The 12,116-nt window shown below is 43.7% G+C and overlaps 1 protein-coding gene across 1 annotated transcript in view; it reads left to right on the top strand.

Moving 5' to 3' along the window:
- LOC110312055 overlaps positions 1-10,802 on the top strand; it is a 68,261-nt gene extending 57,459 nt beyond the window's left edge. Inside the window, exon 3 of the mRNA XM_021185606.1 lies at positions 10,680-10,802. Within this exon, the coding sequence (XP_021041265.1) occupies positions 10,680-10,802 (123 nt within the window). The remainder of the gene's footprint in view (positions 1-10,679) is intronic.
- Positions 10,803-12,116: the final 1,314 nt, after the last annotated feature.

The raw sequence follows: 12,116 nt of genomic DNA, 5'->3' as shown, positions 1-12,116 counted from the left end.
CTGCTACTGCTACTACTGCTGCTGCTGCTGCTGCTACTACTACTGCTACTGCTACTACTGCTACTACTGCTACTACTGCTGCTGCTGCTGCTGCTACTGCTGCTGCTGCTGCTGCTACTACTACCGCTACTACTGCTACTGCTACTGCTACTGCTGCTGCTGCTGCTGCTACTGCTACTGCTGCTGCTGCTGCTACTACTACTACCGCTACTACTGCTGCTACTACTGCTGCTGCTGCTGCTGCTACTGCTACTACTACCGCTACTACTGCTACTGCTACTGCTGCTGCTGCTGCTGCTACTACTACCGCTACTACTGCTACTGCTGCTACTACTATTACTACTGTGGGACTTGAACTCTGGTCTTCATGCCAAGCTTTACCACCTAACCCTCAGATTAATTTTGCAATGTATGGTGTGAACTAATGACTGAGGGTTATTTTGTTTCCAAGACTATGCAACAGTTCAGCACCGCCTAACAAAGGCTCACCAGGTTGAGTTTCTCTAATGCTTTGTTCTTTTGGGTTTTTTTGTTTTTGTTTTTTTTGTTTTGTTTTGTTTTGTTTTTGTCACTAAGGGATTGATGGTTTGTGACTTTCTCAATTCTCCACTATTTCTTTGTCTATACAAACACATTGCTATGACTGTTGTATGTTTTTAATGTCTTGAAATTAGATAATGTGTGTCCCTTGAGTTTCCGTCTTTTAAATAACTTTATTTTGGTCAGAGTAAGTTTCTCCTCAGTTTTGCATAACCTTTCAATCCATTTGTCAAGTTCTACAAAAACAAACAAACAACAAACAAAAAAGCTTCTTAAGATTTTCTTTGTGGGTGGTGAATCTGCAGATCAATTTAGCTAGAAGGAGATTTCACGTCTGAACAGTTTGGGCCTTTCAATGAATGGGCATGGTTTATTGTCTAATTTACTTGTCTGTAAGTGATACTGCATAATTTTTGGTATAGAAGTTTTAGGTGTTTTTTTTTTTCAAACTAGCTCCTGTTTTATGGATGTATTTTGATGCTATCCTGACTGGTTACTTTGAAAGTTTTATTGTCTGTCATTTGTTTGTAAAACCAGATGTGATCCTATGTTCAGCTCTATACTTGTGCTGAACTCCCTACTTTCACAGAAAATACAATAGGCTCCCCTGGGCTCTGTACACATACATTCATTCCATTTGCAAGCAAAGCCTTGTGTGTACTGTCCAGTCTTTACGCTGTATGCCCCCTCATGCCCACAGGGTCTTGCTGTGTAGCCCAGGTTGGCCTTGAACTTAATAGATTGTCTTAGTTTTAAACTCCAGATCCCCCTGCCTCTGCTTCCCACCTTGAGTGTCCTGGTGTCGCAGAGCGGAGTGTGCTACAGCATCTGCCTTCTTTCTTTCCTTCATTTTAAATGCAAAACCTTATTTTTAAAACTAACTCATCCCTGTGTTGGGTTTTGATGCATAGTCCATGCTAGCTGGTTCTCTTCGAGTTTCCCTTATCTTTCCCCATACCTTCAGTCCCCTGTTTTTCCTACTTCCTGTGTTCTGTTTCTTCCCTACTATACCTCCCTGAAAGATTTGTTGTTTCCAGCCATATGGGTTCGTTTGAATGAGAAATGTCTGCCAAAATCTGCATAGCATTTGGGATTGACTGGACTGGTGCAATGAGAAAATGAAGATATACAATCTCTCTCTCTGTCTCTCTCTTTCTCTCTGTCTCTCTGCCTCTGCCTCTGCCTCTGTCTCTGTCTCTGTCTCTCTCTCTCATACACACATTCACACACACATACACATACACAGATATACATACAGATACACATATAGACAGATACACACATACAGACATATACAGACACAAATTAAAAACCACAGATATGCACAGAGACACACATATACACACAGACACATGTGGATATACACATGAACACACACACACACATGAACACACAGACACACAAGGATACACATACAGATATATACACAGATATACATACAGACACACACGGGCACACATATGAACACACATATAGACATACACAGATACAACATACAGATACAGATACACGCAAGGATACACATATAGATATACAGACACACATACTGATACACAGACACACAAGGATACACATACAGATACACAGACACACATACTGACACACAGACACACATATACATACCTACAGACACACACAGAGGCGTACCTACAGAAATACATATACACACAGACACACAGTCAGACAGACACACATGAACACAGAGAGAGAGAGAGAGAGAGAAAGAGAGAGAGAGAGTCTCTAGGATTGGGCAGTGATCAATTATTCTCTGCCAATGCAATGAGTCCATTCAAGGCAGATTTGTGTATATAGAAAGGCAGATTTATTGGGAAGCAGCTTTAGGGGAAGTTCACCGACCACACAAGAGGGGCTCAGTGAAGTGACCATGGGGAGAGACAGAGGGGAGGGGGAAGAGAAAGAGAGAAAGCATGCACACAGAGAAGTGAAGAAAAAGACCAAGTTGTAAGCATTACATAGGGAAGAGCTTGGGGGCGGGGGTGCAGCCTTTCAGCTGGAAAGTTCAGGGTGGAATACAGTGTATGCCCTGTGTCAGGCATGGACTGAGGGATGCTGGGAGAACCCAGAGGACAGATCCACTTTGGAGGACGGATCCACTTTGGTATGTTAAATGTGCACCTCAGACTCTTATCTTGGGTCTGAATCCCAGCAGGTGGGCCATGCACTCTGATGGAGGTGGTCAGGAAACCCAGAAAGTCAGTGAGTTTATTTCCTACATCTGAATAAAGAGGGCGGGGTTACTGTGTCCAGCTGAATGCAGAGGCAGACTAAGCTAATCTTGTGGGGGCCTCTATATGGAAGCAGTCTCAGTCACCCAGGAGGACGCTGTGCTTGATGCTTCCTGTAGAGTCTCTCAACACTCATACTCTGACTAGGCAAAGGCTTTGCCATTTCTTTAGCCTCCTCTGGGGAAGGCCTTGCTAGTCTCATGGGTCTGAGGCGCTGGGGTCCTTGACATGGCTGTGTCCCTGTTAATAATACACATCTACTCAGAACTTCATTCGTGTCCCACAAGTGTCCCCACAGGCTCAGATGTGTGAATGCTCCGTCCCCTGTTGGTGTTGGTATTTAGGTAGTGTTAGGAGGTGGGTAGCCTTACTGGAGAGTGTGTCAGGTTTCCAAGGCAATCCCAGTTTGCTCAGTGTTCTGTGTGTGGTTCACAATGTGAGCTCTCAGCTTGCTTCCTCATCTACTGTGACTGCCGTATCCCACCTCCGTGGGCTTTTATGCCTCTAAAACCGTAAGTCCAAATAAACCCTTCCTTCTAGAAAGTTCCAAGTAAACCCTTCCTTCTAGAAGTTGCTGTAGCCGTGGTGTCTCATCACAGTCACAGAAAAGTAACTTGTGAGGGCCCCTTTCTGGTTTCCTAGCCTTACCATACTTATTCCGACCTGAACACACATATTCAACAGTCAGAGGTGTGATCTACATATTAGAGAAAAAAAAAACACTATTATCTGTCTTTCTGAGTCCAAGGTTACTTTGTTCAAAATAATGTTTTCCAACTCCATCTAATTTCCTGCAAATTTCACAATTTCATTTTGTATACAATAATATATAAATATATAAATTTTGTATAATAATAAATATATAAATGAATAAAAATACATTTTGAGTATGTATATACACGCATATATCACCTATTCACTACTTGGTCATCTGCCGTTGGATATCTAGGTAATTGCATTTCTTTGATATAGTGGAAACAGCAGCAATAAACGCAGATGAGCACTCGCCGCTGTGATAGGGCACTGAGTCCTTTGGGGATAGGTATGGGAGCAGATTAGCTGAGTCATGTGGTAGATCTAACTTTGGTTTCTGAGAAGCTTCCATACTGAATTTGACAGCAGTTGCACTACTTTATACCTGAACCAAGAGGGAATATACGTTCCTTTCCTCTCATCCATGAAGCCATTCATTAGCACTTTCTTTGTTTCTCTCTCTCTCTCTCTCTCTCTCTCTCTCTCTCTCTCTCTCTGTTTTTCTTTCTTTTGTAGAGGGGAGGGTCTGAGACAGAGTTCCTTTCTGTAGCCAGAGCTGTCCTGGGACTTGTTCTGTAGACCAGGCTAGCTTCAAACTCACAGAGATCTGCTTGCCTCTGCCTTCTGAATACTGGAATTAAAGGCCAGAGCCACCACTGTCTGGCTATTTATTTTCTAACTGGGATGAGATGATTCTCAAAGTGGTTTCAGTTTACATCTCTCTGATGGATAGAGATCTTGAGCACTTAAAAAATATCTATTGCCCATTTGGACTTCTTTTGAGAACTGTCTGACCAGGTCCAATGTATTGATTGACAGTTTTATGATGCTGTTTAATTTGTCTAGTTCTTTATAGATTCTAGACATGAACCCCTGACTGAAGTACAGCTGTCAAAGGTTCTCTCCTGTTCTGTAGGCGTTCTGTCCATCCTCTTCACAGTTTATGTTGCTATTCAGGAGCCTTCTGATGTTATGTAATCCCAACTGTCAGTTCTTCGGGTTGTTTCCTGCATTGTGGGATTCTATTCAGAAATCTGCTGCTAACCAATGTCCTGGGGTGTTTTCCCAATGTTCCTTTAGCAGTTCTGGCCATTCCCATTTCAAACGATGTAGTTTGATCTGGTTTTTGTGTAGGGGTGAGAGAAGTAGGTCTAATCTCATTTTTCTGTGGCCTTCCCTTCTTGATGTTTTTTAGACCATTTGTTGCTCTAACTAGAAACACAAAGAAATTGCTGGTGGCTCAGTTGGTTTTGTGGAGCCTGTGTTAAAGATGGTTTAGGGTGGGGCTACTTCAGTTTTGTTCTTTGAATGTACAGTCAAGTGTTGTTTAATAACAGATCACAGTCTGACAAGTATGCTATAAAGCTTCCCCCGTGGCTTCTCTTCTTCCAGGAATCAGATACTGCTTGTCAATTAATAACTGATAAGACTCGCTGTATATCCTTTGTTTTATTTAGTCAACTTTGTATATGGAGGCGCGTATCCAGTGCCAGTTAGCTCCATCATAATCTAAGATAGAATTTCACTGCACATACATATGGCTTAAATGTTTAATTTCCTGCATACACTCAATTTGAATGCATGATCCCCAGGTTGCATGGGAGATTCTGGAAATGTAGGAGGTGGGGCCAAGTTGAAAGAATTAAGTCTTGGGGTGGGGAGAATATCCCTACAAATCTATCATTTCTGACTGCTTCCCTTTCACTGTCTTTGTTCCTGATCCATTGTGAAAGACATGCTTGCATCACCCAAGACTGAGCTGGTTCCATTACCATGCATTTCCCAGTGTGCTCGATTAAAATGTCCCTGACTCTATGAAGCAAAACTATTGTTTCCTCTCTAGCCTATCTGAAAACATATCTATGACGCCTCCCTTTTGTCATGTGCTAAGTAGCCAGCAAAAGTCATACCTTGAGAGTTTAGTGCCTTCCAATATCTTCCATAAATGAAAAAGAAAAGAGATATAAATCATATTTTTAAAATAATCAGGAAGGCAGAGTGAAACATGCCTTTAATCCCAGCACTCAGGAGGCAGAGGTAGGCAGATCTTTGTGAGTGAGTTCAAGGCCAGCCTGGTCTACAGAGTGAGTTCCAGGACAGCCAGGGCTACTCAGAAAAAAAATCTTGTCTTAAAAAATAAAAACAGGCAAAAATAAAACAAACAAACAAACAAACAAACAACAACAACAACAAAGTCCAAACTGGTTCTTTAGACTGCTTTTGTGGCCAGAATTTCCCAGACTGTGTTGTGAGCAGTGCTGGTTACATAAAAGGCTACTTGGTAAGCCATCTGGGAGTACAGGGATCCTTGACAAGAATTTATGGAAGATGTTTGGCCTGGTTTTTCTTCCTGTGAGACACATGAGCATAAGCACTAATAATTCTGATATAATTCTGTTGAAAACTCTCGTTCACTGTGTTTCTCAAACTCAGTTGACTGGCAGACTGACTCGTTTAGGGAGCCTTCACTAATAGATTAGAAGTGATCTGTGGTCCTGCCTATTTGGATCTCTTCACTATTTCCCCTAAAGTTTTGAAAAACACAATGGAGAGGCCAAAAGAGGGCTTACCCAAAGACTTAAAATCGAGGTTGCGATCAGCAGGAGCGTCTCTGGTCAGGTCAGTGATTGACCAGCTAATCTAGGCGTTGGGGTCCTATTCCCAAGTGTGCAAACAGGAAGATAGCCTAGGAAAAGGAATGTTTTCCTTCATGGGTTGAGAGACTCAGACCAACATGCTTATTTTTTTTAAAACCCTAGCAATCTAGAATACTATCCATAAGCTCTTGCCTTCAAAGGAGTTTCATAGAGTATATTTTTAGATAATAATCTACATATATAACTTTTATTAACCACTTACGGGTGCTCTAAAACACGTTAGGAAAACATGCTCAAACTCAAACACCTTTTAAATGACGTCATGTCTGTTGGGCTACAGTTGTCTGCAGTTGGGGTCTGGAGGGCATTCCATTCTCCATGAAGCAACTGCTGAAGGTTTGCCATCTATCTCCCTAAAAAGAAACATCTGGATAGTGGGATTTGGCTGAGGTAGCTGGCTGGATTTGAACCCTTCTTTGGGGGGAGGGCCTGGAGATTGCCATGGGGCTGCAAAGCCACTGTCTTGGAGATCTTGGGGCCAATGGCTGCTGAGCCCTGGGAGGGCAGTCAGCATAGACTCCTCACCGAGGCCCTCAGGGGATGGGCTGTCACTCTTCTGATCCTCTTTGCTTCTGCCTTTGAGTTCTACTTCTGACCTGCAGACAAAGTTAAAGCTTTGTGTTCACTGGTTTTCCCACTGCTGTAGCAAAATGCCTGGGACTTAGATGAGGAAAGATTTCTTTTGGTCTGTGATTTCTGAGGTTTCGTGAGGCACGGACAACTGTGGGCCTGTGGTGAGGCAGAGTGTCACAGTAGAGAGGGCATCGTAGAACAGACTGTGTCAGGGTGACCACGAAATGGAGAGAGAGAAGGCAGGAAGAGCCAGGGCAAGACCTGTTCCTGAAAGGCATAGCCCACTGTGACCAGGCCCACCTCCTGACTGTGCTTTCAGTCAGCCCCCCAGGGCCCAGTCACCTTTCAGTAGTCACACCCAGGCAGTGAGCTCTGGGGCCATTCTATAGAATACAGAATACTGTATAGCCATAATTTGTACTCTCACTTATTTGTTTTAAAATTCTGAACTGATTTCTTAACAGGTGTGCACCAGCACAATCACAAGAGGGTTGGGACATTCTAGTAAGGAAGATGTGCTACAGTGTGTGTGTGTGTGTGTGTGTGTGTGTGTGTGTGTGTGTGTGTGTGTGTGAAGGCACACATGCACGCACATTATGTTACATGAGGGTGAGGAGAAATGCTTTCAGTCTAAGCAGGTAGCTTCCTTGTTTTCTGCACGTGGAGAGCAAACCTTTTGCACAGCTTGCGATCCGACAAAGAAGGTTTTAGGAGTGGAATTTTCCAGGCCGAGGGACAGTAAGTCCAAAGGCCCCGAGGTGGACGTTTCTGGGATAGAACCCTCGTAAACACTGAGTCAGCTCACCTAGGAACCCTTAGACGCAAGTCACATTGGTGAGTTCTGCAAACTCACCCTGACTCGGTGATTGAGCATCAGGGAGGGACCCGTGGATCCCATTTCTAAGAAAGCTTCCCCAAAGGACTAGAAAACTGGTCTAACCCAAGGACCTAATTTTACTAGTCAGAAAATTTGTGTCCAGAGGAGCAAAGTGATTAAGCCTCTGGCTCACAGCTCAGTAGTAAGAGGCAGGCTAGAGACCACCTCTCATCTCCTAGGAAATTCTCAGTCTCTTCTGCCCGGCCCCACAATAATGATGATGATGATGACGATGATAGCAACCATAATAGCCTGTATTCTTTTCACTCCGAATAGTAGTGCCATTGCACATGTGTTAACTCACAAAGTTCTCACAATCACTGCATTGTATGCCGAGAGCAGTGAGCTTATTATTTTCATTGTGTTGACGAGGAAGCAAGGGAGGGTGAAAGCAACGTGCTCAAGGTCACACGGCTGGCGTGACGGAGTCAGGCCACCTTCCTGTTGGGTTTGTGGTGCTCAGTAGCCTTATGCTGACCTTGGCAAGGACTTTGAGGTGACCCTGATTACCATCAACAGGAACTTCCAGTCCTCGCCCTATACTGGTGGCATCTGGCTGTGGAGCCTGACATTTGGGAAAGCTACTGTGATCTGAACAGGACTTATTTACCTTCTAGGAACCTCCAGGGATTCAGTTTCTTTTTAATGTCATTTGAAGTCAAGCCGGGTTGAGGCTGCAGCAGGATAAGGTGGTTTGCTTCCTGTTCAATGATGAAAAAGCTCGGTGAAGCACTGAGTCATAGCTACATCCAGGCCACACATCACCGTACCTCCCCGCTGAGACTTAGAGCACTGCTGGGTTGTTTATCTCGCTGCTCAGGACTGGAGGAGCTGAAAGACTGAAGCCAGCATGGTTTGTCAGCTGCTGAGTAACTATAATTCACAATACAAGTAGCATTATCCCACCAGACTGCTAGAGGGCACAGGGCCTAGCTTGTGCCTTCTAAAAGAACAGCAGGGATTTCATGGTATCTGATCAGGTCCTGATTTGATAGGGAATGAGTAAGGAAGGGTGTTCTAGAAGGAAGGGACAGCCTGGGCTAAAGCATAGAAGTACCATGTGGGGGAAGGGAGATGAAGTACAAGGGTTAGCACAAATCTAATTCTGTGTATAGCTAGTACATTTCTACAAGCTAACAGGTCACAGTAAGATAAACTCCATGATACATGCGCTCTCTCTCTCTCTTGCACACACACACACACACACACACACTTGGCTAGGTTTCTGAATTATCGTAAAGTCACTCAAACAGTAGCACACAACACACTTCCCTGAGTCTTATTCTAACACAAAACAGAATGCACTATTCTTCACTAATAACTTTGGTTCTCTCCAAATGGCATAGTGGTGTTTTGTTCATGTTATTCCTATTATTATTATTATTATCATCATCATCATTATTGTTGTTGTTGTTGTTATTGTTGTTATTATTAGCGTGGTCATTTGAATAAGAACTATCCTCTAGGTCTCAGGGGTTTGAGCACTTGGCTCCCAGTCTGTGGTGCTGTTTGGACAGGTGTGGGGTAGAGGTGCTTCCTTGTGGTAGGAAGTGTGTCACTGGGGATAAACTTTGAAATTGGAAGGCATGTGCCACTCTCAGGTCAAACTGGTGGGCAGGCCTGCTGTTGCAGTGTAGAACATCTGGATAGTATTCACAAAGGGATTGTAACCCTGCAGAAGTCAACAGGCGGGCTTACTGCAAGATGGTACAATATCCGAGACTGCAGTTGGGGAAGAAGCCAGAAAAAAGCTTTGTTACAACAGAAGGTTGTTACCCTAGGAGAGCCCTGGGCTGAACCCTGAGGCAGCATCAGATCTCACCTAAGGAGCACAGGACAAACTATGAGGAGGGTAAATTCTACCTTGAACCCTATCTGAAAGAGGTTGCTCCAGAAAGGAAAGAGAGAGAGAGTGGGCAAAGAAGTGATCTTGTAGTTGTGATGTGTGGGTGTGCCTGGGCTTAGCTGATTGTTAGAAAGCTGTTTCTACCTGAATCACAATTGAAGAATCATTTGCCCTGCAGATCCCTCATTTTATATAAATACCTATTGGAACCACTGTTGGAATGGCAAAGAAAAAAAAAAAAAAAAGAAAAAAAGCCATGCGCCATTTCCAGTTCACTCCCTCTGGTTCCTGCTTTCAGCTTAAGAAGTGAGCTTTCAATATCCTGCTCCTGTCACCATGCCTACTGCCATGACGCCATGCTGGCATCCTCCACGCCGCCACACTTCCCTCACCATTGCTGACCGTAATCTTCTGGAAGTGTAAACCAAAATAAACCGCCTCTTCTATATGTTGTCTTAGTCATGGTGCTTTATCACAGTGCTAGAAAATTTACTAATACGGAACCGGACTGTGGCGGGAGGGCGCTGGATAGCCGGCTGAGGTCAGACTAGCTCTCCCAAACACTGCAACCTGAGTTTTACCTCTGCCAATTATAGCAGCCTGCACATGCGTGTGGCCCGCTCTGTGAAGCTGTTATGGAGATGAGGTTCTGTGGGGCCTGCCCAGTGTTAACACCGTTAAAAACAACAACAACAACAACAAAAAACCCATCATTCGTTTCACACAGTTCCTGTGGAAAGGGTGAAAGAAAGGAAAAGTCCTGATCCTGCAAAATCAGCTGTGAAGACAGGACCAGACAGAGGGCTGGCTGGGTGTGATGGTGCATACCTTTGACCTCAGCCCTGGGGAGGCAGAGGCAGGCAGATCTTTGAGTTCCAAGCCAGCCTGGTCTACAGAGCAAGTTCCAGGACAGCCAACAGCAAGAGCAACAACCACAAAAAGACACATGGCTATGCTGTAGCTGGCTAATGGCTAGCTCAGCAGACTTTGGGGGAAATTTGTGGGCTAGTTATTAAATACAGCCATTATTAAAGCTGAAGTAACAATTAAATAGGTTTTATTTTGAAAGGTAACTGTTCTAATATTAAAAGGTAATATTCTAGACTTATCACTGCCTAATTATTCCACTGGATTTCACCACCATGCACGTCACTGGGGCTGCTCACGTCCATTGTCCCTGTCTGCAGATGGACTCTACAGGGGCGTCCATCTTTATCCGGTTCTGTATTACCGTGGCTTGCTGCTTATCTGAGATCAGCCGTGATGAGTGTTCACACCATGGCAACGGACAGCTAACCAGAGACAAATGAACTGTTTTGCTGATAACTTTAGAAGGTGATAGAGAAACTGTAAAAAGACCTAACTCACGTGTACTGGGTATGTAGTTATTACACTGTGAATCGCATAAGACGTTGAGGCAACAGTCTTCTGGTATTCAAAATCTTAGGATTTCACTCAACAGAGAAGTTTCTTAGAACAAAAAAATAAAGACCACCCCAGCACCCAAGAAGCAGAAGCAGGAGGATAAGAAAAAATTTGTGGATAGTATGGTCTCATAATGAGTTCCAGGCCACCCTGTCACACAAGAAGAGTTAAGTTTCTATTATATATTATAGCTGTTTCACACTGCCTAATTCATCTAAGTGAAAATAATAACCCGTGTTCATGTCGTAATGATCCTCATTTGCTACCATGGATTGGCTGCATAGTCAAGATTCCGGCAGTAATCAATAAAACCCGAGAAAGCATCTAGAGACTAATTTGACCGTGTGAAATTTACAATACAGGGTATTGTGATAGTTACTTTTGCGTGTCAATATGACTGCAGTGAGGGATGCTAAGATAAAAACACTACTTCCAGAGTGCTGTGAAGGTGACTCTGGAAGGGACTAGCCCTTAGATCAGCTACAGAAGAGCAGGTCTCTTCACCAGTGTGGCAGCATCGTCCAGTGGCAGCATCAGCACCCGATAGATCAAAAGGCATCGAGGAAGAGGCATGTTCTCTCTCATCTTGAGCTGGGATATCCATTTCCACTCACCACTGGACATTGGACCTTTCCGGTCTTGGGCCTTTGAAGATGCCACTGTGAATCACTTACCCTCAAATGTCATCCCCAGGTCTGAAGCCTTTGGTGCGGAGTTGAGAGTTCCATTGCCTTCCTTGATCCTCAGCTCTTCAAATTCAGGCTGTCACTTGGCTTGCCACCTTATGAACAGAGGCTATAAGACCTCATCTCCATAACAGCTTCATAGAGCAGGCCACAGGCATGTGCAGGCTGCTGTAATTGGCAGAGGTAGAACTCTGAAACTGTATGCATCAATTAAAAATTTTTTTTCTCACATGTCTCTATCTAGAGTAGTGTTAACATGAGAAACCTAATGCAAGAATCATTTGCTGTTATTTTTGAGTTGTGTGTTATATATTCTTTAAAACAATTCTTTGTTTTTTGAGACAAAGTCTTAACTGGGTAGGTAGCCTGGGCTGGACTGGAGCTCATTATGTCGTCCAGTCTAGGCTTGAATTGTAACAATCTTTCTAGCCTCTCAAATGCTAGAATTTTAGGCATGTACTACCATTCCCTAGGTAGATAAGTAACATTTGTAATAAATTTATATCTATCTAG

The sequence above is a fragment of the Mus caroli genome, chromosome 16, assembly GCF_900094665.2.
Source record: "Mus caroli chromosome 16, CAROLI_EIJ_v1.1, whole genome shotgun sequence".
NCBI classification, from domain to species: domain Eukaryota; kingdom Metazoa; phylum Chordata; class Mammalia; order Rodentia; family Muridae; genus Mus; species Mus caroli.
The sequence above is the reverse complement of the archived record's forward strand: the minus strand, read 5'-3'. Positions and strand labels throughout refer to the sequence as shown.